Source organism: Nanorana parkeri, unplaced genomic scaffold, assembly GCF_000935625.1.
Source record: "Nanorana parkeri isolate BGI_ZX_2015 unplaced genomic scaffold, ASM93562v1 scaffold2191, whole genome shotgun sequence".
NCBI classification, from domain to species: Eukaryota; Metazoa; Chordata; class Amphibia; order Anura; family Dicroglossidae; genus Nanorana; species Nanorana parkeri.
The window spans coordinates 11,600-39,562 of NW_017308459.1; the positions used below are offsets into that span (position 1 = coordinate 11,600).

The 27,963-nt window shown below is 43.3% G+C and overlaps 1 protein-coding gene across 1 annotated transcript; it reads right to left on the minus strand.

The window, feature by feature from the left end:
- Positions 1-2,341: 2,341 nt before the first annotated feature.
- Positions 2,342-27,341, minus strand: LOC108800995 (cytochrome P450 2C5-like). Its single transcript, XM_018572974.1, has 9 exons — positions 27,168-27,341; positions 24,126-24,288; positions 23,118-23,267; positions 18,709-18,869; positions 15,587-15,763; positions 7,369-7,510; positions 5,891-6,075; positions 3,522-3,663; positions 2,342-2,533 (listed from the first exon to the last, which is right to left on the minus strand). The coding sequence occupies exons 1-9, from the start codon at positions 27,339-27,341 to the stop codon at positions 2,355-2,357; spliced, it is 1,473 nt and encodes a 490-aa protein (XP_018428476.1). The 3' UTR covers positions 2,342-2,354.
- Between the last annotated feature and the right edge of the window lie 622 nt (positions 27,342-27,963).

Here is a 27,963-nt window from a genome sequence, read left to right on the forward strand (position 1 = left end):
CAGGTCGGCCATTCTCCATGGGGGGGTTGGCGGGTAGGGGGGCGCATTGAGGAACCTGGCCTTGGGGCAGCAAATAGAGTAAATCCGGCCCTGGCTGTGTGGGGATGAATTGTTTGAGAAAGAGTTCAGTGGTTAGTTTGAACGGTGATATGTTTGCCTAAAGAGATGAATCCTTAGCGATCGCCGAAAGGCAGTCAGAGTGGGAATGTTTAGAGCAATGTTTAGGTCGGTGGTACGTGTCAAAGTGACATCCACATAAATGGCAGGACCGAAGGTTATCTTTATAGAGGTGGTTCCTTTGCACCATCAGCCATGGAGCTGATACTCGCTCCATGGCTCTGAGCGCCAACAATCATCCCACGTTCAAAGGCTGTTAAATCGCGCGGTTTACCCGTATCTTCAGAAACAAATCACTTCTACTGTCGTGGTAAACAACCTGCTTCCCTATTTATAATGGTCCGGCCCTCTAGCAACTTCAGAGCAAAATTATAGCTAATTTGCCTACAAACGTCAGGTGGTCATAATAATCTGGCCACTCAGTGTATAAAAAAGTGATCATGTAAAGTTTTCCTGATGTGTGTTGCTAGTTTTAAAAATACATAGAACCCTCAAGTATATATTCTCTCATTAAAGGAGAACTATGGGGTTAAGGCTTTTCCACATAGTTCTCCTTAGGGTAACGGGAGGACACAAACTAGCGTCCTCCCGTCACCCTAGGCTCAGTAAGTATACACAAGCGTTTAATCCAATCCGACATTTTAGTGAGCCCGCTTTTGTACCTGATTACAAATACCAGAAGTGTACCAAGCAGTATATAAATATAATATAAATAATAAAACAATATAATAATTGTATAGTGCGCATATCCAGATGTACTATGGTATGAGGTATGCATAGTTCTATAAAGCTCAGAGGCTCCATTCACACTTGTGTGACGTACCTGCACCATTTGCACTGCATTGTGGTGGCATTCAATTGTGAACAACACCCCGGTTCTGCCCGTCAGAATTGACGGGCCCGCTAAGAATTGAAAGTGTGATCTCTGTAACTTACAGTTGTGGTGAGATGGCAGTAGCTAACAATCCCAGTAGAGTTGGCAGACAGGACTCAATCCAGATGACACCTTGAAGATGTTAGAGAAGTTTAATCCAAACTGTGCAGATTTTTGCAACAGCGAACATAAGAAGTTCAGAAGATTCATAATGTGATCCATTCAGCAAAGGTCATGTGGATAAGAAGCAGACTGGAACATAATGAAGAAGGGTGGAGCTATCTACAAAAAAGTCAGACACCAGCTGTAGTTTTTTTTTATTACAAAATATTTTATTGGTTCAACAGTTTTAGAAAATAGTGATATCTCTCTATATATACACACACTATACTGTACAAGTTGTCACACATGTGACACATGAGTTATAAGAGTTATGAGTTGTGACACATGAGTTATAAGAGTTATAAGTCATGACTGATGGATTCTTCCATTTTCGTCCCTCCGTTAAAAGCCCAATAAACACTCGGACTGCGCGACATGGATTTTAACGGCCACAGCAGCCCTTTAATTAAACCAAACCAACTTTAACAATAACCAAAAGTAATAAACCAAATAATAAACACAAATAATACTGTAAATGATGGTTGATCTGAGATGGGGTCTTTGGGTGCCCTACAGCCCAAAAAGGCCTCTCCTAACACTCCACCCATGTCCCCAGCCGCACCACAACCAGCTCGAGGACACTTACTCCTTCTGGGTTCCCAAGGGACCAGGCCCCGCCCTTTACAAATCCGGACACCAACAGGGGGGAAGCACCCATACCAGCTGAGGGCCCCCCATTTTTGTAATCAACTCCGATTTTGTAGACCCCCCAAAGACCCCATTTCAGCCAAAAATAAATTGTTAATGCAAAAGAGAAAAATGTGAATATTGTTATTATTATACAGGATTTATATAGCGCCAACAGTTTGTGCAGCGCTGTACAATATAAGGAAGACATCACAATACAATTCAAGAGAAGATGGTAAGGAGGGCCCTGCCCTGAGGGCTTACAATCTAAAAGGGAGGGGGAAGTGATACATGAGGAGGTAGCTGTGTGGGGATGAATTGTTTGAGAAAGTGATAGTTCAGTGGTTAGGTTGAGGTAGGATAGGCTTCCTCGAAGAGATGAGTCTTAAGGGATCGCCTAAAGGTAGTCAGAGTGGGAGATAGACGGACAGGTTGGGCTACAGAGTTCCATAGTGAATAGAGCAGATACATTGGCAGATCCTGTATGCTTTCTGTCTATCTCTTCTTTTTCATTCGGTCGGATATTTGTAAATGGAGATAGCTTAGTTTTTACTTCTGTGATTAAATATACATATTAGGTGCGAGGTATAGCACAAAGTTGGTAAGATTTCGGTCTACGTATTGCTGCGACTGCTGGTTCAAGGTCTATCTCAGCCCCGGGGGGAGCCTGGAAGGTGAAGTTCTGCAGTAGGGATGTGAAGAAGAGGAAAAGCTCCATTTTGGCCAATGTTTTACCAGTACAACTTCTTTTGCCTAGAGAAAGTACACAACAAGGGTATTTAGAGTGGAATCAACTTTGACTGCATTGTTTAGTTCTTCCCTGGACACCTATTGCTCTGTATGTTGCCACGTAGGCGTACATGATTAGAAGGATCAAGTGAAAGCCATTGAAAACCCTTACTGAAGATCAATTCTCATTGAAACAAACCATAACAGTAATACTATTGCAGCAATCTTTCATATTGGCATCGGTGTTAGACAGCAACTGGTTATAGTCATGGTTCTGTGCCATTCATCTTCCCTCATTCTAATACTGACCACACACGTAAAGGTCTATTTCTAAACAATTTACAGGGCTGCTCACCCAGTGAATATGCGTGAACGCTTGTTCTGTGTGGATACATGCCAAAATGAATGTTCTTTTTTTTTTTTTTTTTACAAAGTGATGTATTTTTTAATGTAATATCTTATGGCCACTCGATGGTGCAGAGATGAGCATAGAAAATAAATACTTATTTCCTATGCTTCTTTCGTGCCATCTAGTGGTCATAGTGTGATATTACTTTAAAGCAAGGCTCTGCAAATTTCTAATGAGAAGACCCCACAGTGATAAATAATCTATCGTACTGTAGATTTGATTACAATAAAAAAATTGTTTCACACAACAATAAAAAAAAAGATGGATTTGGTCTAATTTAAATGGATTTTACACAAGGGCAAATCTTCATTTTCTATCAAAATGATCAATCATAATTCAAATCGATCGAATATTGCAGTGTGATTGATTTCAGGAAGACGTGATTTGTTTATTAATGTAATCGTTATTTTAAACAATTGCAACATACTGTATATATGAGAACATGAGACAGCGAGGAGCCTACAATGGGAGGAAGGAATACTTGATTGGCTCAGGTAATGATCTTCAAACTGTTTTGTAAACTTTATAGAACTGATCACAACTACTACTTTGTATCTTCCCAGTGATTAGAATTCCCCCAACATGGTATTCTTTAAGATTTACCGATAGAGAATGGGATGAAGGCATCATTCTGTTTGAAATTTCCTTCTTCATCCAGAAAGTGCTCCGGATAAAACTCAAAGGGTTTTTGGAAATAGGCTTCATCTTTCAGTGCGGAGCAGAGACATATGAAAACAGTGGTGCCCTGCAAGGATCAAAAGTCAATGAAAAACTGAAAATACGTTTAAAATTCAGCAGTCGTTTTTTTGTTTATAAATTCTTTATTTATAAAACAACACACACAAGCAAAGTACATCTATAAGACGTAAACAGCCGTCATAGGAAGTAAGCATACAACACACTTAATCATCATAACCACAGAATATTCGTATTGTCAGTAATTATATAGCAGTGGCAAACCAAACGCCAACCGTGCCCCAATGGGTTGTAGGAGGCATTGATATTGTACCTGCAGTAGGACGAAGCTCAGAAACCAACGTGCATAAGTATGTCCTGAATTTCTGTGGACGATAATGGAACTAAGGAGGGGGGAAAGGAAGGCATACAGGGGCTTTTGAGAAACAGGGGGATAGGAGAGAGAGCAGCAAAAGGGAACAGAAAGGAGAGAGATATAAGGTATGAGAAGAAGGTAGTTGTCACCACTCAGGATTCCATAATTGTATGGTATTCAGCAGTTGTGGTATATTCGTTCCAGTAATATCAGGAGGCCTGTAAATCTGGAAGAGGTGCCCTTGATGGAACTGGTAAGATCTTCCATGAGTCTGGTATCGTTTATTTTGGAGAACCAGTGCCTAACCGAAGGCAGGGGGTCGCCTGCTTCCATAGTAGGGGTATACATGCGCGAGCTGCATTTATCAAATGCACTAGCACAGATCGGGAACTATCCCTTGGGCGTATAATGGTTATGGTGGAGGAGAAAGAATGCCGGGTCACTCAGGGCGTTTCGGTCCGTGAATTTCTAAGATATCATACGTACCTGGGTCCAAAAGGATGTCAGTTTCGGCAGGACTGAAAGATATGGGGCATGTCCGCAAGGGAGGAGCCGCACCGCCAGCAAGCGTCAGGCAGTTCCCCGAACATCTGGTGAAGTCTATGAGGGGTCCTGTACCATCGCGTTAAGATTTTGTAACCTGATTCCTGGTATTTATTACAAATGGATGACTTCAGGGGAGAGGCGCAGCATCTTAGTCTGTTCTGCCTACGTAAATTGGATCCCCAGTTCCCGTTTCCACTGCTCAAAAAAGCGCAGTGGCAATTCTAAATCTGAAGACAGTGCTAACTGCTAACATAGGGATAGTGTCAGGGACCAGAGCCCCTCCAGGTGGCACTGGAACCAGGACCTGCAGTTCCTGTGCTCACCTGCAGGTGTTCCCAGGCAGCCAGGAGCTGTCAGGTACCAGACCACCACTGGGTGGTGCTGGAACTTGCAAGTCCAGTGTTCACCTGCTGGTGTCTCCCAGCTGTTGGCGATTAACCACCAGCTGGTGCTACCTGGGAGGGTATTTAATCCCTCCCTGCAGTGTGGATTTAGCCTCAGTATTGTCGCCTTTACCTGAGTCCTGAATCCTGTTGCCTCCTTGCACTCTGACCTGATCTGTGGCTCCCCCTTTTGTTGCCCTTCTCCCCAGGTTAACCTGCCCTGTTATACAATGTGTGTGTATTCTGCTGTTGCTTCTAGTTTGGTTATTTTATGTTACTTGTGGGTTTTGGTGGAGTTGCTTGTGTTATCATGAGTTTGGTGCGTTTTAATAAACTGTAAGTTTCTAAGCATTGTCGGCTGTGGTCACGTATTTGATCCTCCCGTATAGATAGCTGCATGCAGTGCGGTAACACCAGTGCATGGTAGCCTGACAGATAGCGTTTTGGCAATTGGTCCTGTGTCACAGCACGTTTGTTCGAAGACGGAGAGGGCCCGAGCATACGAAGAAGGCGCAGGGAGTGAGGAGAGGAAGTGGGATAGCTGGAGGTGTCGCCAGAATCCGAGATTTCCCAAGTCGGGGTCCGAGGAGATGTCCCGTAAGGATTGCAATAGAGAGCCATGAAAAAAGTGCAGCATGTGGAATTTACCCCGGGCGAGAAGGCTGCGGAACTGACTGTCCTCCAGACCCGGGGGAAACCCAGAGTTACCAGCTATCGGCTGCCTAGGCTAGGGGGATGGGGACAATTGTTTCCCCTCAAACACCCCTCGAGCCAAGCAGTCAGTTTTTAAGCATCATTTTAATTTTTTTTTTAAAAACATGATCTGGGGGATCGGAGTTGAGAAACAATGTTCTGCATTTTCAGAATCTGTTAAAGCCCAATTAGCAAATTTTATTTGGCCTGAGACACTCTTGGCCTGAGAGCTGCTGTAGATTTAATCTGTACATCATTACACCAATAGGTATTGAATGTTACAAAAAAAAAGTAGTCACCTTTGGAATGGAATATCCTCTAAATGTGACATCTTGAGTAGTTTGATGTGGGGTCCCAAATGGTGCGATATCAGCAAACCGCTGGATCTCATGAATCACGGCATCAGTGTACGGCATTTGCTTCCTGTGCTCTGCTTGAGGTTGAGCCGTGCCGATAATCCTATCAATTTCATTTTGAACTTTCTCTGTCAAGGAATAGATACTGTATAAATTGTAATATAATTATAATTACTTTATGTATAGTTAGATATGCACCAGCTATCCATATTTCAGTCAAGTTAAATCCCTGAGCAAAAGTTGACCAACCTCAGCCACCCGAATCTCCCCCCCCCCCCATCTCCCATTATGCATTTAACTTCTATAGCAGGGGTCTCAAAGTACCTGCCCACAAGCCGGTACTGTATGTCCCGCAGCCACCTGACAAGCCAGGTACGTGGTCATCTGTCGGATGCAGACCGCATAGCTGCTTCTCTGTACCGCCACTCAGATCCTTTTGGGCAGCGCTCTGAATTCCTTCAGTGAACGCTGGCCAAAAGGAGGTTTTAGTAAGGTCTAGGTAAGGTCAGACCTTACCAATCACCACTGGATCACTAGGGATCAAGTGGTGATTTTAATGTGAATAACTTTTGGTATGTTTTATCAAATTACACACAATCTTCAGCATATGTTGGCATAGAGAAAGTCTTGTAGTATGGGAAGTTTGGGGAAATCAATCAACATCTAAGTGGTGTTTTGTACGTTAAGCCCCATTAAGCTCCCCAAAAAACAAGCTTAATGTCACTCATTTGCCTTGTGGGTAACCAAAATCTATGAAACTTCCAGGATATGTTTGGGAAGCTGAGAGTTTGGGTTGTGCAAAGTTTCAAGGCATTTGATTGAGGTATAGGCACATTATGGTACATTAAGCTCTTTTTACATTTAAGCTAAATGTTTTTGAAAAAGGAATAAAATAGTTGAATGTGAATAACTTTTGGTATGTTTTATCAAATTACACAAAATCTTCAGAATATGTTGGCATAGAGAGAGAGTCTTGTAGTATGGGAAGTTTGGGGAAATCAATTAACATCTAAGTTGTTTTTTGTACGTTAAGCCACATTAAGCTCCCCAAAAAACAAGCTTAATGTCACTCATTTGCCTTGTGGGAAACCAAAATCCATGAAACTTCCAGGATAGGTTAAGGAAGCTGAGAACTTGGGTTGTGCAAAGTGTCAAGGCAATTGATTGAGGTTTAGGCACATTATGGTACATTAAGCTACATTAAGCCATTTTCACATTAATATTTTAGGATGTCCCGTAAAACATGCTTTACATGGTAACAAAAACCTCACAATTGAAGTGGTGAGAGAGGGTGGAAAGGAGCTGTGATTATTTTACTTTATTATGACCAAATATGAACAAAGGGTTATTTTTTTACCCAGAGATGAGCTTTAATTGTGACCAAATAAAACATCAAATAAGTCAAAAACTTGATTTCTTACTTTGTATTTCTGGATATTTCATCATTAGCAGTATCGCCCATCTCATCGTGGTGGTAGCTGTGTCCATTCCGGCCATAAAAAGATCATTCACCAAAAAGATTAAGTTATCATTGTGAAAATACTGAGAGGATTCTGTTTTCCCCTAATGAAAGGAAAAATAAATAGTGAATGTAGTCTCTTTGTACAGTATATGAGTTAATAATTCCTGTTTATCCGCAAGCTACCGAGGTATGTGTGTATGTTTACTAATGGAACCAGAGCTATCCAACAAGTGTCTGCATTTCTTGTGGTGGGGGCTAACTCATGTGACTAACCAGGGACGTGCGGTCAGGGGAGGCAGGTGAGGCAGAGCCTCAACTAGTATTATGCAGGAAAAAGCTGTCAGCTTCAAGTCTGAAGCTGACAGCTTTTCCTCCATTCAGATCGGCTTGTTACAGATTACATAACAGGGAAATCCTCCCCGCCGTGTAACCAGTCATGGACGGAGCGCCGCATGTGGCTTTTGACAGGTAGTTAGGTTACACAGCAGTGGGCTTTCCTAATGCTTGTGTAACCTAACTAGTGAGGCAAGAGTTGTCACAGCCTCTACTCTGTGTTAGAGGTGTGAGCTCTGTGGATGGTTTGGACCAATGGCAAAGCGCCATTGGTCCAAGCTGTCCAATCAAAAAAAGCAACAACAAAAAAAAGCACTGAGGCCCTTGATCTCAATGCCTGAAGAGCAAGTGAGGGGAGGATCCTCGCTCCTTCCTCCTCCCTACCGCCTTCACACTAACTTGGGGACCGGGTTTTTCGGGGCTTCGACTGGCTAGGGGTGGGGCTACAACCGGATATGGGTGGGTCTTCCGTGGGCTGGAGGTGGGTCGGGCATGCTGGGGACGGGTCGGGCATGCTGGGGGCGAGGCTGGGGAATGCCTCACCCGGAACCAAAGTTACTGCACGTCATTGTAACTAACTAGTATGTTCTCAGAATTTATAGATGAAAACACCATGCTGTAGTCTTTTTCAGTCCTTTATAAAATTTATTATTTATAATTAAATGCCATCATAGTCGACTCCTGGTGATCACGTGTATAGGATTTCTCCAGAATGACCTGTCTTCTCTTTGTGATTATAGCTTCTGTTACTTTATCCAGCTCCCTTATTGCTGGCTTATGTCTTTTTTTCCTTTAAGTTTTTCAGCATAATTATATTTTCCAGTGAGTTGGTTCCTTTCATATTATGTCCAAAATAAGACAGCTTTAGCCTGGTCATCTGGGCTTCAAGTGAAAGGATGGATTTGATTTCTTGAAAGATCAATTTGTTTGTTATAATTGTCTTATAGTGTATGTGTAGCACCATGCTGATCCCCAAAGGCATGTAAGGTAGCCCAGAGGCTGACATTTCAACTCAGGGATGAGCCCTTAGCTGGTTGTGAGATTATTATTATTATTATTATACAGGATTTATATAGCACCAACAGGTTGTGTAGCTCTTTACATCATAAGGAGGACATTACAGTTACAATACAAGTCAAGACAAGATGGTTAGGAAGGCCCAGCCCATGAAATATGAATGTACAATTGGGCGCTTTAAAGGAGAACTATGAGGTGAGTGATTTTCACTCACCTCATAGTTCTAGCCAACCTGTGACAATGAAACTGTCACAGATCGGCTCTGTGGATCGGGAAGTGAGTGAACACATACCGGCGTTCGCTCACCTCTCGATCCTGTCACGGCAGAGAACCGTGACAGGGGAGGGACTGGATTCCCCCTCCCCGCTCCGATCCTCCAACGCTGACTGGCGTAACGGACGGGGGAGGGGGCTGGTACAGCTGGCTCTGCTTCTAGATAGGCAGAGCCAGCTGTCACTCACGCAGCTGGGCAAATCCAGATATAATTGTCGGGATCAGTTTCAGCTGCGGCGTCTCAGTATACCGCAAGCCGTAGCTCGCGGTATACTGAGGTTAGGGTGACGGGAGGATGCTAGTTTGTGTCCTCCCGTTACCCTTTGGAGAACTATGGGGAAAAACACTAACCCCATAGTTCTTCTTTAAGGTTTTTTAAAGATTTTATTCTTTCAACAGCTCACATGGGAGAGAGGGTTAAGGGCTACAGACACCTAGGAATGTACAGACTCACCAACCACTTGCCACCTTCTCAATGCAGAGAGCATTTTAGCCAATTGCAGCGCCATTGTGTACTGTTGAAATTCAGCTGGTTAGCAGACATAGCACAGAACTCCCTGAACAAGACAACAGATACTCCCTGCAAGGTCCAAGATAAATGTCAGCTACTCTGGCACCTCCTGCAGAGAAGGTTCCTCCCTGGTGCTTCTTCCCAGGGTCAGCTTCTCCCTCCACTGGCAGGAAAGCTGTAAACCCCCGACACTGGGTCTCCATTTCTGACCACCTGCAGTCCTTTCCTTGGACGGCAGGGCTGGCTAGATTGCACAGTACTACACAGGCCCTCCCCAAGCCAGGAGCCCGGGAGAAAGAGTCACTCCTGAACATTAATATCCTTCAGCATGCACCACTGGCTATGAATCATCTAGTGATTGGCTAGGGAGACGCCTATATTCATAATTCATTATTGAATATTCTGCTCCATTGCAAGGTCTTACCCAGCAGCAGGCAGATACAAATAAGAACCCTGTACTTAGGAGAAACTATTAATCAACTTAGACTGGACACAGTCCAGCGTAACTAAATTTAAGGAGTCACCATGCTTGGAGGTGGCTATTTATGTCTTTGCCAACACCGAGGTTCAAAGTTCATCTTCCAGCTACCACATCCATAGTGATAGAAAACACGATAGTCTGAATAATTCTAATCATTGGGCTTATAGACGCAAAAGTACTTATGAAGATTATTTCTAGGCCATTTATTTTGATCTTCCATGGACCAGTCTGTCAGTCTGTGTATTTCTTGACTGCCGGATCTTTTGCTGTTAATAATTGATCCAAGGAGGCGGAAGCTGTCTTCTATATCTGTGACTTCACCATCACTTTTGAAGTTAGCTCTCTTTCCTGCTGTCAGTGGCGTAACAATCGCCATAGCGACCCAGGCAGCCGCTATGGGGCCCGGGCACAGGGGGGCCAGGCCAGGGCATCCCTCTGATGCCGTGTGGGCCGCCTGAGTCGCTATGGCATGAACGGGTGCTGGCTGTCACTGACACATCTCAGCAGCGGCGTTTCCCCTCATAGCCGCCGCAGAGCTGTGTCAGTGACAGCCAGCAGCTACGTCAGAAGAGGCTAGCATTCGCAATGAAGGAGGAGGCAGGGCCCGCCTACGAGCAACCCCGCCTCCTCTTCACTGGCCAGCGACCTAAGAGCAGGTGGGGCCAGTGATGTAAGAGGAGGCGGAGCCCGGGGACGGAAGAGGAGGCAGGGCCCCGGCGACCACGGAGGTGGACAGCGCTGACAGGTAAGAGGTGTGCAGCCCATCTGAGACCCTGCAGATCCCACTATAGAGAGTCTACGTTGGGCTCTGCAGGGTCACTCTCAGGTGGGCTGTTTGGTATATCAGGTAGGCTCTGCAAGTGGCATAACTAGCAATCACGGGGCATCATACACAATTTTGCTATGGGGCCCTTTGATTTCTAGTTACGCCCCTGCCTGTTGTCATAACCATAGTTTAATTATAATATTTAGCTCAGGGCTCATCCTATTACTCTGCCCTTTAACTTTTTCTTTGAGGCTTTTGAAGTCCTCTACATTTTCTCCTGTGAACTATCAGAACTATTTGGGGCTAAAAAGAATTAAACTATAAGGCCTAATACGTGTTATTCTACATATTGTAACATGGACATCCTGGAAGCCATCTTTGTTCTGTCTATTCTATCATTATATAAGGTGAATGTGAGGTCATGCTTTCCGGACAAAGACTCTAACATCAGCGATTCTTAGAGCCTTACCACATACATTCCCAGGTTGTAAATTGTGGGGGTTACCAGACAACAACGACGAGATAAGGACTGATCATGGTGCCAGACTGTGTTAGAATGAGATTGATGGAATTGCCATGTCTCAAACTTAACAAAGAACAAAAAAGACTACTATGAATTATTTTTTCCCTTTTCTCATTATAGGAAAAACAGCTCATTATAAAAGTTACCTTACAGTATATACAGTATTATTATTTGAAAGAAATTGTATTAGCATTAATTTCAATTGTATTATTAGTATTGCATGAGGCATCTACATACTTAATTGAGTAATTTTATATATATACTTTTAATATATATTTTTACAATATTCAACCTATATTCCTTATATATTATTTGGTTGTACTCATTGAAACATATTAGTATTTATTATTAATATGGTGGCTATTTTTTTTTAAAGTACAAATCATTTTGATGGGTATAGTGTTATTTTGTATCAGTGAAAGAATGTGATTAACCACTGTGTCTTAGTACAAATTACTTTATTCTCAATGTATGTGGAAGCAAATTTAATTGTTGTTCTTGTTCAGACTTTCTCAAGCTATATATCTCTTAAAGAGACAGTAAGTCGGAAAGGTTCTGCCACACAACAGACCGCCCTGTTAAATTTAGGGTTTTGTTCAAGGCTTAGGTCACTGGTCATCTCATGGAATAATATTGGAATTTTTAAGGAAAAATGCAAAATTATTTCTAGTCCAATATTGCCCCCTTTAGGTAATGGCAGGGATAATTTTTAGAAAAGTGATACCTTCCTGACGTCGTAATTAGGATGAGATAAGCTATCTCCTCCCACAGTTTTGGGTGATAAAAGTTAGGAGAAAGTTAAGAGTGGTGAGAACAGAAAGACTGAAAAAAAGGAAAGAATATACAGGAGGACGCACACAGATACAGGAGGGAGAGATTTGAAGCTGACCAGGGGAACTGAACCAAAGAGGACCTGAACATCTCTTGTTCCTACACTGACACAAAGCTGACATCTCTAAGGCAAACGATTTTTCAATTTTTGGTAAAGTATACATTTCTATTTATCTGTAGGCAATTGACTAGCCATATATATATATAACGAAACCATTTTGTCCATCTCCTTGAAGGTGATTTCACTTTCTAGTCGATTGGTTTAGTTGTGATATATACATAAAATAAAATAACTTAGTGGCAGTTTGTCTTTACCTTAAAGGAGAACTATGAGGTGAGTGGAAATCACTTATCCTCATAGTTCGAGCCGACGTGTGACAATGAAACAGGTCGGCTCAATAGATCGGGAAGTGAGCGAACACATACCGTTGCTCGCTCACTTCTTGATTATGTCCCTGCAGAGAGCCGTGACTATCACTCACGGCTCACTGCAGGGATCCCCCCCCTCCCTGCTCCGATCCTCCAGCACCGACTGACGGAACGGACGGGGAGGGGTCGGGTACAGCTGGCTCTGCCTCTAGATAGGCAGAGCCAGCTGTCAATCACGCAGCTGGGTAGATCTCGACAGTAATGTCGGGATCTGTCCCGGCTGCAGCGGTCTCAGTATACCGCAAGCTGTAGCTTTGGGTCACGGGAGGACGCTAGTTTATGTCCTCCTGTGACCCTTAGGAGAATTATGGGGAAAAGCACTTACCCCATAGTTCTCCCTTAAATAGATTATTGGCTGATTAGCCAGTCCTGTGCATAGTATTATGAGTTAGTTCATGCGCAGTAGAAATTTGAACTTTTGTACATCTATTTGGCTGGGAGAAGTCACGTGTCAAATCTGCACATTATGTTGTCACATTCTGTTTAGTAAATGAGAAGCCACTAATTGCATTCCAGGAGCTACTTAGTTTTGTTTCATTAATATTTGAAATAATATCCTGCAGTTTTATTTTTATTGTTATCTTTGTTGAGCAATATTATTGAAATTTTGATCCATAGTTGCATAAGTTATATTTTGATTAATATGTTTCACTGATTTTTAGTTTATTTATATATATATTTGCACATTATTGTTCTTATTTTGTCTTTGGGTTAGCGCAAATAAATAACTTGAGTTATTAGTTGATTTGTAAAAATGAGTTGGGAATTTCCAATTAATTACAGATCCTTGCTTGTTTACATCAATACAAAACTGTTTATTTTATCGGAGTGAACATTCTGACAGAACATTTTGTCAACAACATATCAAAGAGTGTTGATGTTTTTTTCCACCAGTCTTGGGCTATGTGAATGCATGCAGCAGAAACCGTTAGACAAGTGGAAAGTATTGAGATGTGAATGCTAAAGCGTGACTTGTGAGTGGATGATAAGTGACAGTTGATGAGCATCTTAATATTTTTGGTAACTCTAGTCAAGGTTTATATTAAAATGCAGCTGCCAGGTAAAAATTAAACATGATCGGATTCATGCCGTACGTACACCTAGAGGGAACTGAATGTATCCTCAGTCCTTATTAAGAAGACTCGCAACCTTCTAAACTGCAAGTTTGAACACTTGCTGAAGATCAGTCTACCCTTCCCACTCACCACACCTCTCTATTGCCCCATCACTATGATAGGTGGGCTCACTAGTTAAAGTGACATTAAAGTATTTTTTTCCCCTCCCCCCAATGTTAGTGTAAGCACTTACCTTAAATGATGTTTCTCAATCCGATCTTCTTCTTCTTTCCTGTTTACATCTGTCCCTCCAGCGCTGCGACGGGTCTCCGATCCAGCGCTGACTCCTCTGAGCTTGCTGGCACTTCCTGTCCCACGGTGTCTGCATGCGGGTGCACGCGTCCATAGACTTACCTTGTGTCTCTCCTCGCATCCTGGCCGAAAATGTGAACAGCGCATGCGCCCGCCCCAAGATGCTTTGCAGCCGCCGAGGATCTTCACATTTTCGGACGGGAGCGAGCAGGGAACACACAGGTAAGTATTAACCTCTGTTATTTTGTTTGTTTTTTTATCTTTCAAAGTATTTTATTAATTTTCCAAGGTAGAATAAAACAATAAGATAGCACATGATGCACAATCAGTATAGGATACAATTGCATTTCAGATTCTTCCACATTAGCATAGTCAAGTAGTAGGAGGGGCTCACTAGAAGCCATACACACAATATATGATAGTTCTGTTAAAAGAGAACATATCTATCCACCTATTCTTGCCAATGTATCCCCCATCAGCAAAAACTAAAATCAAAACAGTCTGAGAGGAATATCTGGCATAGGGATCCACCTATGTCTGAAGCAAACATTTGTTATGATCTCCTTCATATCTATATAAATAGAAGACTTTCTGTCCAACATCAATGTACTAAACAGCTCACGTGTGCGAGCATGAAGAAAAGAAAAACAGACAAAAAGAGGAAAAAGGAAATAAATACTAAAGGAAGCAGAACAGCTTAAGAGTCCGAAAAGAGTAGCTCCATCCCCGACCAAATAGCCCAACATCTACTTAAACATTAAACATGTTTAAGTAGATCTTCACATTTTCGGACGGGAGCGCGCAGGCAAGACACAGGTAAGCATTAACCTCTGTTTTTTTGTTTGTTTTTTTTTACACTTTTTGCATTTTTCTACTGCTTGCTAGCTATATATACACTGAGTGGCCAGATTGTTATCAGCACCTGATGTTTGTAGGCAAATTAGCTATAATTAGCTATAATTTGGCGCTTAAGTTGCTAGAGGGCCAGACCATTATAAATAGGGAAGCAGGTTGTTTACCACGACAGTTGAAGTGATTTGTTTCTGAAGATACGGGGAAACAACGCGATTTAACAGCCTTTGAACGTGGGATGATTGTTAGCGCTCGGAGCCATGGAGCGAGTATCAGCAAAACAGCAGAATTGGTTAAATGTTCAAGAGCAGCCGTTGTTAAAGTGTTTAAAGACCGGACTGTCAGCCGAAAATCTGGGTCTGAACGTGCGAATTGTGGCCGTCAGCGACTAGTCAATGTTAGGGCAGAACGGAGAGTGGCGAGACTGGTACAAGACAACAGAAGGGCAACAGTGCAGTGTCAGATTCCTCGCATCACCTTTCAACATCTCGTGGAGTCACGAGGTGGCCCAACAAAGTCATCTCATGGAGTCATCTAGTGGCCCAACGCAGTACTGATGGGGTGGTCATAATAATCTGGCCACTCAGTGTATATGCAAAAAAAAAAAAAAAAAAACAGAGGCTTTACTTATCCTTTAATACAAAGGTTTAGGAAGAGGTGGCTTGACCTTCAGAAATGTACAGATAGGTGAAAAAGTGATAAGTCACTATATATCATTATACCTGAGAATCTCCATTCTGGATATCAAACACTCCAGATCAGTTAACTCATCTCCAATGAAATGCAATCCTTACCTCTTGCTGCTTCACCAGGAAAGCATCGATAAAATTCCTCTGGTCATTTACATCTAGAGTTTTCTTCTGTTCAGTAAATGTTGCTCTTATAAAGTTTTTCATCTGTTTCATATTTTCAAAAATGTGTTGGTGAGGTCCTGGAATAAGGTCGAACAATTTTGGATGGACATTGTACAGCTTTAAAGAAAAAGAAAAAAAAATATTTGTCACAAAGCAGATTTATATATATGTTTTCTGTGGCTATTAAGTAGTGATGCACCGATATCAGTATTTCAGTATCGAGTACGAGTTTGAGGAAACCCAATTAGTAGGGAAGCCGTCCCCATGCTTCTCGTCACTATGTGACGAAAGAGCATGGAGCCGGCTTTCCGGCGAATCAGGACGCCGGGCACCCTGTAATGATGTGACGCCTGGCTTCCTGATTGGCCGGGAAGCCGGCTCATTGCTCCCTCGTCATGATTACACGGCGCCCAGCTTCTAGTTGGCCAGCTTTCCGACCAATCAGGAGGCCGGCTCCATGCACTCTCGTCACAAGTGACGAGGGAGCAGGCTTCCCAGCCAATCAGGAAGCCGGACAGCGTGTAATGATGCACTGATCGGCTTCCTGACACCGGAAGTATCATACTAGGCATTGGAGCATTTGGGCGAGTACGAGTACTCGCCCAAATACTCAGCATCGGTGCATCCCTACTATTAAGCAATATATTTAAATGAATGTTATTGTATCTAAAGTTTGTGAGCTGTGTTATTTGTGTAATGCCTATCTTCCCAGGGGTACGTACAGTATATGGATCTCAACTGCGGAGTGTGCGTCCTATGTGGAGTAATGGGGATCAGTCTATGCAGCTCAGTTTTCAGTGCCTTATATTTATAGAGGCTGAGAGGGAGCTGCTTCACATCATACCCCGTATTGAGGAGGGGGTTTGTACTGACAAACACAAGTCCAGCAATGTGGCAGATTAATGTGGTATCTACAACCGTAGCAACTATATGCAACGTCACTGGAGTATGGCACAACAACAATAGCTAGCAGAGGCAATTGTAACGAGTGACTGTTGAAGTATTTATGCAACGTCAAAGATTTCAGCACATCAGCAATATCACGCAGGGTTAAATGCACTGAGCAGTAGTTAAATCATATGAAATGTCAAAGGAGTTCAGCACCAGCACTATCACACAGGGTTAACTGCTATGAGCAATAGTTGAATCAATGCAATGTCAAAGGAGTTCAGCAGAAGCACTGTCCCACAGGTCTAACTGCTATGAGTGATAGTTTAACATATATGAAACTGGCAAGGAGTTCAGCACAGCACTATCTCAATGTCTCTGATGGGTCTTAACCCATAAACTTGCGGTTGAGGAGTCTTCAATCAGCAGGGAGATCCAGGAGGAGTTGCTGTGCACTTAGGTATGGTCTGAATGGGAGTCAAGGGGGACAACTGATTGATCAGCGTCCTGCTACAACCAACAGTAGGATGCCAAACAATTAGCGAGCAGCGGCTTTAAGCCGACTGCTGGAACGAATTGGGGCGGAGTCCTGAGGTGCGCTTGCGCAGTCCGCAGTTCCAGCCTGGAGGTGAGAGGGGGTGGAGTCCCGAGGTGATGTGTGATGCCGCGAACGCGCTCGGCCCCAAGTAGAGAGATTCCCTTGTCACGCCTGCGCAGTGCGACTCCGGATTCCCGAGGTGGTTCCGCAACCCGGAACGACCATCACAATTTGTTACTATTTATTCTTAGTTTGTTCCTTCTACAACCCTTATTTATGATTGCATTGATACATAACTCTTGTTCATTATGTAACTTTGCTCTATGCTTACAAGACGTGCCTTCATGTTGTGTTGTGCTGATCTATTTAATGGGACACAGAGAGCAAATAACAAAACTCGACAGTTTGTCAGGCGAAACCGAAATTTTCGAACCTTTTCAAAAAATTGTTTTAATATTATATTTTTACTTTATTTTTTACTTCACTATGGGGGCCTCTGGGGAAATATCAAGAGTCAAAACAGACCCCTGATATCTCCCTTTTGAAATAGAAAAAGAGATACACAGGGTCCTCAATCTCTTTTTCTGCAGCCCCTGTTATGAGTGAACAGAAAGCCTCTCTACTGAGTGCTCCTGTCCACTCATAAACTGTGAAGATAATATAAGTTACTGTGTCCACAATCATGAATGAACAGGAAGTGATGTAGAGCACTTCCTGTTCATTCATAATTGAGGACACAGTAAACATATTATATCCTCAATTATTTACAAACACTCAGCAATCACTGATCACTGACTGCTGGTACGTGCTCTCCATCCTGGATCGGCTGTCAAAGGAGGCTGAGCGAGCAGTGCAGGGAGGAGGGCTTAATCTCCTCTGACAGCTGACTTCTCCCTTGCACCGCCGGCCCGGCTTCCTGTGAAGGCTGACAGCTGTCTCCGCCCACACACCACTCTCCTGATCTATCACAGTAGGCTGAGCCGTGCGGGAGGAGAAACAACGGTTGCTCATAGCACTCTCTTCCCCTTCACCGCTCGACCTCCTGTGACAGTTTCTCTCCTCTCCGCTGGGACACAGAGAAGTGCCTGTACCTGCTCTCCATCCTGACTCGCTGTCACAGGAGGCTGAGTGGGCAGTGCAGGGAGGAGAGCTTGGTCTCCTGTGATTCCGCCGCTGAAATCGCTCTCCTCCCTGCCCCGCTCGGCCTCCTGACACTTTCTCTCTTCCCCACTGGACTCTACGCTGTGTCAGAGGGGACGCAGAGCAGCACCCAGCGGGGAGGAGAGAAACTAGGGATGCACCATATTTTCTACCAAAATATGGTACTTTCTGCATTTTGCCCAAAGTACCATTTTTAGCCCATATGTTTCGGCGGCTGGAATTTTGGTGCATCCCTAGCTCGAACCATTACCTACTGTATCCAAAACAAAATAAAAAAAACAAAAAAAAAAGGTTCTGATCAGAAAAACATTCCAAAGAAGTTGGAAATTGTTCTGAACACACAACTTCTTTACAAATGTTTGTCAGTGTCTTTACCTTGGATTACAGATAACCTTTTGGAAAGTCTTCAGTAGTGACCAAGCAGCAAATTAATTCAGAAGAACTCTTTCCCACACACTCAAAAGAAGCAACTTACCATGGCTATGGGAGAAACCGCAAGGTTCATGCTTTCATCAATTAACCCCATGAGCCTCAGTATAGTGGGATCATCATAATTGAATCGGTGACCAAGCAGTATAGAGATGATTATATTGGCCACTGCAGCATTAATGATTGTCATAATATCAAAAGGTTTTCCTAGAAATAAAAAAAAAAAGATGCACAATTTCAGCATGAAAACAATTCACACTAAATACATGAATAATGAACTAAGGGCTCTAATTAAACATGTTTTCACCCAGTATTCATTCAACTTTCATCCAAAATTTTGAATCTTTTTGTAATCAATTTCATTTGATTCTTGGGTAAAAATTGTATGAATCTTGTGTGAAAACACTGATAAATGGACCCTTGTACAACTCCAGCGTAGCTAAAAATTGGGGTTCCCATCCTAACTCAGGCTTAGATGGCCTGATCTCTGACAACTTGAACCATGAATGAAGCTAGTCATATATGTAATCTTTAGTCATGTATGTGGGCCTCCTAGACGTGATTATTATTGTACAAACACTTCTAATGTCCCTCACGTGATATGAGTGTTTGGGTGCAAACATCCATATTTTTATGATGGCTGTCATTATGGGACAAGATGCCCAAGAATGAGGAAAGATAGGCATGGAGCCAGAAAAAGAATGAGTGGAAGGCCTACATAACAAGGGTGTGGCAGGATTACAAAAACTCCACTCGCTTGGCCTACAAGACTCTGCTCTCTCATGGTTCTCCTACCTATCTAAGCGATCCTTTAGTGTCACCTACAAATCTAACTCCTCCCGTCCTCTTCCTCTTTCTCTAGGGGTCCCCCAAGGCTCTGTCCTTGGACCCCTTCTCTTCTCTATCTACACCTCCTCCCTTGGTCAGTTAATAACCTCACATAGCTTCCAATACCATCTCTATGCCGATGACACCCAAATGTATCTTTCTACTCCACAACTCTCCCCCTCAGTGTCCTCTCGTGTCACTAATCTACTAACTGACATATCCGTCTGGATGTCACAACAATTCTTAAAACTCAACCTTTCAAAAACTGAGCTCATGATATTTCCTCCCGCCCGTGCACCTTCCCCAACATTTCCCTAGAGATTTTTAACACAATTATCGAACCATCCCCCCATGTCAAGGTGCTTGGTGTCATCCTTGACTCGGACCTCACCTTTCTTCCCCACATCCAATCGCTATCCAAATCCTCTCCACATCTCCAAAATACGCCCCTTCCTCACCAATGAAACCGCAAAATTACTCATCCACTCCCTTGTTATCTCTCGTCTTGACTATTGCAACTCCCTCCTCATTGGCCGACCTCTACACAGGCTCCTCTCCCCTTCATCCTATGATGAATGCACCTGCTAGACTTATTCACCTAACCAACCTAACCTAATCCCTACACTGGCTTCCAATAGGATAACATTCAAAATATTAACAATGACTTACAAAGCCTTCCACAACTCTGACCCCGGCTATATCTCAAAACTTGTCTCAAAGTATCACCCTAACCATCCCCTCTGCTCTTCAAAAGACTTCCTGCTTTCCAGCTCCCTCGTCAACTCTTTCCATGCTCACCTCTAGGACTTCACTAGAGTCTCTCCCATCCTATGGAACGCTCTACCCCAACCTGTCCATCTATCTCCCACTCTGACTGCCTTTAGGTGATCCCTTAAGACTCATCTCTTCAAGGAAGCCTATCCCACCTCAACCTAACCACTGAACAATCACTTTCTCAAACATTTCATCCCCACACAGCTACCTCCTCATGTATCACTTCCCCCTCCCTTTAGATTGGCAGCCCTCATGGGCAGGGCCCTCCTTCCCATCTTGTCTTGAATTGTATTGTGATTGTAATGTCTTCCCTATATTGTAAAGCGCTGCGCAAACTGTTGGCGCTATATAAATCCTGAATAATAATAATAAATAAAGAAAGGTGGAAAGGGGAGGGGAGGGGCACTGACCAGATTGGGCAAAAAGGTTGGGCAGGAGTAGCTTAGGAAGGCGGTCTGCAAGAAGAAGTCACACAGGTCCAGTTGGAGATCGGCAGACGAGAGGTGAGACTTCCTCCCACCAGCCCTGGTATGGTTTCATGTTTAGATTGGCAGTTCGGATCCGTGAAGGCTTTTTATATCTGCTTAGGATTATCGATAAATTCATGGGGGACCCATCTTTGATGTGGGTGTCCTCCATGTGGTTAGCTCCATCGGTTGCGACCGGGTAGTAGGGACCAGTGGGGGTCTGTGGTCAATTGATAATGTCCCAGAGGCAGCGTATTGTGGCTGGGAGCCTCAAGTACAAAATGTGGCCACAGATGCAAACTTTTGTTTAGGATTCATAGTGCCGTCAGGGACCTGAAACCTGATGTTTCATACGGTCTGGGTATTGTTTGTTACTGTTTGTTATTTATTAATAGGTTAGTTATACTGGTTTCATAATAAAAGGCTGCTCTGGCCATTGAACTCCATCCAATGGTGTAGTGATATTCTTTAGAGCAGGGCGAGGATTTGGGGTTGATGTTGTAAAGGGCTTAAGTGGATACAGGGACCTCTGATCTACCTTAGTCATGACAGACAGCTTGATCTGCCAATATAGGAACAAATGGGAATGGTCATTAAGTGAGAACGTATAGGTCATTCCAGTAACATTTGCAGATATACAGTATCTCACAGAAGTGAGTACACCCCTCACATTGTTGTAAATATTTTATGATATCATTTCATGTGACGACACAGAGGAAATGACGCTTTGCTACAATGTAAAGTAGGGAGTGTACAGCTTGTATATCAGTGTACATTTGCTGTCCCCTCAAAATAACTCAACACACAGCCATTAATGTCTAAACCGCTGGCAACAAAAGTGAGTACACCCCTAAGTGAGAATGTCCAAACTGGGCCCAATTAGCCATTTTTCCCTCCCCGGTGTCATGTGACTTGTTAGTGTTACAAGGTCTCAGGTGTAAATGGGGAGCAGGTGTGTTAAATTTGGTGTTATCGCTCTCACTCTCTCATACTGGTCACTGAACGTTCAACATGGCACCTCATGGCAAAGAACTCTCTGCGGATCTGAAAAAAATAATTTTTGCTCTACATAAAGATGGCCGAGGCTATAAGAAGATTGCCAAGACCCCGAAACTGAGCTGCAGCATGGTGGCCAAGACCATACAGCGGTTTAACAGGACAGGTTCCACTCAGATCAGGCCTCGCCACGGTCGACCAAAGAAGTTTAGTGCACGTGCTCAGCATCATATCCAGAGGTTGTCTTTGGGAAATGGACATATGAGTGCTGCCAGCATTGCTGCAGAGGTTGAAGGGTTGGGGGGTCAGCCTGTCAGTGCTAAGACCATATGCCGCACACTGCATCAAATTGGTCTGCATGGCTGTCATCCCAAGATGATGCACAAGAAATCCCGCAAACAGTTTGCTGAAGACAAGCAGACTAAGGACATGGATTACTGGAACCATGTCTTGTGGTCTGATGAGACCAAGATAAACTTATTTGGTTCAGATGGTGTCAAGCGTGTGTGGCGGCAACCAGGTGAGGAGTACAAAGACAAGTGTGTCTTGCCTACAGTCAAGCATGGTGGTGGGAGTGTCATGGTCTGGGGCTGCATGAGTGCTGCCGTCACTGGGGAGCTACAGTTCATTGTGAGGGAACCATGAATGCCAACATGTACTGTGACATACTGAAGCAGAGCATGATCCACTCCCTTCGGAGACTGGGCCGCAGGGCAGTATTCCAACATGATAACGACCCCAAACACACCTCCAAGACAACCACTGCCTTGCTAAAGAAGCTGAGGGTAAAGGTGATGGACTGGCCAAGCATGTCTCCAGACCTAAACCCTATTGATCATCTGTAGGGCATCCTCAAATGGAAGGTGGAGCAGCGCAAGGTCTCTAACATCCACCAGCTCTGTGATGTCGTCATGGAGGAGTGGGAGAGGACTCCAGTGGCAACCTGTGAAGCTCTAGTGAACTCCATGCCCAAGAGGGTTAAGGCAGTGCTGGAAAATAATGGTGGCCACACAAAATATTTACACTTTGGGCCCAATTTGGACATTTTCACTTAGGGGTGTGCTCTTTTGTACTCTTTTGTTGCCAGCGGTTTAGACATTAATGGCTGTTTGTTGAGTTATTTTGAGGGGACAGCATATGTACACTGATATACAAGCTGTACACTCACTACTTTACATTGTAGCAAAGTGTCATTGCTTCTTGTGTCGTCACATGACATGATATAATAAAATATTTACAAAAATGTGAGGGGTGTACTCACTTCTGTGAGATACTGTATTTGCAAGAAAATAAATGTTTGAACAGTAAATAAAGGATAATAATATATATTTTTTTATTATAGGGCATAAAGTGAATACTAAAGAAGACACGGAAGTTGCAAAACAATCACCTCCATGCGCTTTGATCGCCTGCACCAAACACTCAGCTTCTTCACTGATCTTGTCTTCTATCGCTTTTTTTCCCATTCCGTAATCTCGGAGTGTTGAAATGGTGAATCTTCTCATTGCCTTCCAGCTCTCCCCATTAGAAAAAATAACACCTAAGTAGAAGAAATTTAATGTTTTGTTTTTTGTGTCCACAATATAACCACCAGATACAAATGTAGCCCAGAATACAGATCCAGGGCTTTTAATAGAAATATTGTTTACTTAATATTATCTCAGGACCTTAAAAGAGAACTATGGGGTAAGTGTTTTTCCCCATAGTTCTTCTAAGGGTCATGGGAGGACATAAACTAGCGTCCTCCTGTCACCCAAAGCTCAGTATATAGCAAAATACAGCTTGCGGTATACTGAGACGCCGCAGCCGGGACGGATCCCGACATTACTGTCGAGATCCACCCAGCTAAGTGATTGACAGCTGGCTCTGCCTATCTAGAGGCAGAGCCAGCTGTACCAGCCCCCACCCCCGTCCGTTCCGCCAGTCAGCGCTTGAAGAGTGAGGCAGGAAGGGGGAGAATCCCTGCAGGGAGCTGTGATTGACAGTCACCGCTCTCTGCAGGGAGATGATCGAGAAGTGAGCGAGAGACGGTATGTGTTCGCTCACTTCCCGATCTATTGAGCCCACCTGTGACAGTTTCATTGTCACACGTCGGCTCGAACTATGAGGATGAGTGATTTTCACTTACCTCATAGTTCTCCTTTAACTTTCCATTGCATGCAGGAAACAGGACCATAGAGAACCTTCCCATAACCTCTTCTTCGTAACATAGGGGAAGGTGTTCTGTAGACTACAGAGATACTTGAGAACATCGATAACTGATAACAGTGCATCAGAGGACGTTATCCAGCTCAATGGATTTCTGGCAGGATCAACACATTTGCACTTATTTGCACAGAGAACAAGCAATGCTACGAACCCTACTGTTTGAATAAAAAAATAATAATATCATGGTTACCATTGTCTTTTGCTGTTTTAGCTATTATTGGCAACTCTGGCCTGTTAGAAAATTCTTCACCATGGTTGAGGAGAGCATCTTTAACAGTGTCATAGCCACACAAGAGGATGATTTTTTTAATTTCGAAATGTAAAGTCAATACTGGGCCATACTTCTTAGCCAGCTGCAAATGCAACAAACAATAGAAAACAGTTAATAGTCTACATTTTGCATTCATGAGATACCCTCCTTCCATGGGCAGGTACATTGTTTATTCTTTGTTGTACATAGGCATATGTATGTTGTACTTAAAGGAACACTGTGCTTGTTCAAAAACTTGTAAACTCCATTCATTGATGTTGTGGTGATAACAAAACTTGAGTTACACTTTATAGTGATGCTAAACTCAGGTGTTAAACCTTAAAGGAGAACTATGGGGGGTCAGTGTTTTTCCCCATAGTTCTCCTAAGGGTCAGGGGAGGACATAAACTAGTGTCCTCACGTGACCCAAAGCTCAATATACCGCAAGCTACAGCTTGCGGTATGCTAAGACCGCCGCATTACTGTCGAGATCCACCCAGCTGCGTGAGTGACAGCTGGCTCTGCCTATCTAGAGGGGGGGGGGGCGGAGGAGCGGCTATCAGGGAGAAGCCACAAGTTTCAGGATGGCCGAGTGGTGAGGAGAGCGGAGCCGCTGTCATCCTGTCAGTTTCCGGATGACAGCGGCTCTGTGCATGGCCGAGCGGAGGAGGATCGGTAAATATCAGTGACATTTACGGATACTCTGTGCAGAGCAAACACTGGAATGATCGTCTGATAACTCCAGTGTTTGTAAATAACTGGGGACACATAGTATTATGTGTCCCCAGTTATGAATGTACAGGATGCGATTTACATCACTTCCTGTTCATTCATGATTTTCTCAATGGGGGTGAAGCACTCAGTACAGAGGCTCCTTCCCATTCAGGAACTGGTGATAGTAAATATTTTGGGAATTAATGGGAAGCCTCTGTACTGAGTGCTATCCATTAATTGAGTGCTGAGGCTGCAGAAAAAGAAATTGAGGACTCTGTGTCCTCAATTTCTTTTCTATTTCAAAAGGGAAATGTCAGACCACAGATATTTCACAGTAGCCCCCCGCCAACAGTAAAAAAAAAAAAAAATGATTACAAAATAAATTAAAAATTATAAAATTATAGTTACATAGTATTTGAGGTTGAATAAAGGCCATTAAGTCCATCAAGTCTTTATTTAAAAAAAAAAAAAAATGTATAAAAAAACCTAATAAAAAAGCACAACCCCCGCTCCCCCAACACACATAACATACATACATACATAGATGCATACATACATCTTCAGCCGAGTGATACACAAATAAGATACATTGGAAGGAATTTATCAAAACTGGAGCAGACAAAAATCTGGAGCAGATTTGCACGGCAACCAATCAGCTTCTCTGTTCCATTTTCAAATCTTACCTGAGCAAACTGAAGAGAGATGCTGATTGGTTGCCATGGGCAACTGCTCCACATTTTGTCTGCTCCAGTTTTGATAAATTCCCCCCAATGTTGTTAATAGTTAAGGTACTTGAATGCATTTTTAAGATTTAACTCCTGAGTTTTAACTTTAACTATGCAATGGTAATTCTTCATGGTCCACATAACTGGGGTGTGGTAGGATTGTGAACTTTGACTTCATACTTTGTGCTAAAAGGTGGTAGAGGCAGGCCCGGATTCCCCACAAGGCCAGGCCTCGGGGCGGCAGTGGCGTGGAGCCCCCCGACGCCAGGAACAAATAATTCAGGGCGCCGGGCGGTAAGTTGCCTTCTACATTTAGTCCTGCTTTGGGAAGTCAGGACTAAATGTAGTGTTGGGAATCCGCTCTCTCGTTAACAAGTGATTGCGGCGATGTCACCGCAATCACTTGTAAAATGTGTGTTGCCATCCGTCCTCGCCCCGCCCACCTACCTCTCTCTGCTGGCTCTGATTTCGGGACTCCGTCCTCCCCCTGGCCACCGAGTCTGTCTCCTTTCCCTGCCGCCGATGTACACATTGAGAGGGGAGAGCTGTGCTCTTCCCATCTCAGCTGTGACAGGAGTTCTAGCACAGTGCTGTGCTGGAACTCCTGTTTTGGAAATGACAGGGTCGATAAAGAGAACCTGTCACCTCCAATTGCTATCACACAGCGGATTGTTTTCTCCTGTGTAATATCAATAAAGTTAACTGGAAAAAAAAATGATAAAAAATAATAAGAAATAAGAATTAAACTTAAAAAATTAAAAAAGTGATTAAAAAGTAAAAAATAATATAAACAAATAAGACAATAATTATAAAAAATAAATAAACAATAAAGATCGAAAATTATAAAAAAATCAAAAAAAGTAAACGACGAGCTAAAAATGTAAAAAAATAAATACAAATAAAAAAGTGATAAGAAAAAATAAAGAAACAAAATAAATTAGAACTAACCCTGCCGCCCCTGCCATCCGGCTGCTATTCTCCGTTGATTTGGGGGGGTTCGGTTGGCAGGGAGGGGGCTCATTGCGGAACCTGGCCTTGGGGCGGCAGGGAGAGCAAATCCGGCCCTGTTCAGAAGCAGGCTGCTAATCAGCATCATAAACTATCTAATGTCTGTCTGAAGTCAACTATCTGAGCTGAAAATATTTAAGAGGTTGTAAAAACATTGCTGGTGATGCCAAAAGGACTCAAACAGGAGCAATAGGGGAACTGAATGGTGGTATGTGGTAGAAAGCATGCAAATATATTTGAAGCTCTCTCTTGATAGAGCTTGCAAGTCCAATAGACTGTAGGAGCCCCTGTGAGTTCCTGGCAAAGACAGATTGGCCACTTTGGCAAGTGGACAGATATGAGGCAACAAACTCAAAGAGTGACCAGAATATTTATGTAACCAGCAATGTCTATATTCAGTGCTGCAAAAACTGATCAAAAGGGGGAAGGAATGCCAACCAGATGCGTAATCATGATACTAAAAAAAAAAAAACATATCAGAGTTGTCCATGACAGCAACAGAACATCTGCAGAGTTTGCAAGATGGTTATTTTACCTCAAAAACTGTTTTGTCAGGTTGTTTTCTATCAAGCATGTGCAGGTTTCCAATGAGGGGTAAAGGTCTGGGTCCGGGAGGTAAATTCTTGTATTCTTGTCTCTTTTGCTTGCGGTAAATATTGGCCAAGAAGAGGATGACCACGACAGATAAAAGGATTGTGACAAGGTCCATGGTGATTGGGTTGCCAATGATATCTAAGAAAGGAAAACAGAAGAAGGGAAGAATTTAACCTTTTTTTTTTTTAACTTGGTTTGTACTGGTGACCACCACCCTAAAACAGAAAGTGATTGGAGATCCAAAATGTCACTAAGGATGGGCCGAGTGTTTGATTCGAACATGAGTTCGAATCGAACATTGGCCGTTAGAGCGTTCGCTGAACTTTATGGGATGTTCGCGGTTTGTTCGGCTGCGGACATTCCATAAGGCAAAATGCCCTCCTAAGCTCTGATTGGTTACAGTCTTGCACCTGACCACAGGTCAGGTGCAAGACTTTGCCCAATCAAGGCTCAGTATTGAATTAGAGCCATGATTGGGCAAAGTCGTGATGACTCTGCCCAGTCATGGCTCGCCTATCAGATGTCGGTAAACTACACAATTCTGTCACCGCTAGTTCCGCCCAATTGTGTATGTTTTGCCGACATCTGTCAAAATGCCATTATGCGGCGGGAGCGGACAGGACGGCGGACGGCGTTTTTTAAATGTATTATGATTCCTCTTTATTTTTTATTTTGTTGACATCGTGGACAACGTTGGACACCGTGATTGACCATGGATTAAGTCGGTGGATCCATGT

Bases quoted from the DNA above. Each gene is read 5' to 3' on its own strand.
- LOC108800995 (XM_018572974.1), bottom strand. From the start codon at position 27,341: ATGGACCTTGTCACAATCCTTTTATCTGTCGTGGTCATCCTCTTCTTG. The intron at 6,076-7,368 runs GTAAGAAATCAA...ATTCCTTGACAG, and splicing joins GAAATATCCAGAAATACAAA to AGAAAGTTCAAAATGAAATT. The intron at 2,534-3,521 runs GTAAATCTTAAA...TACTTTCTCTAG, and splicing joins CTTCATCCCATTCTCTATCG to GCAAAAGAAGTTGTACTGGT.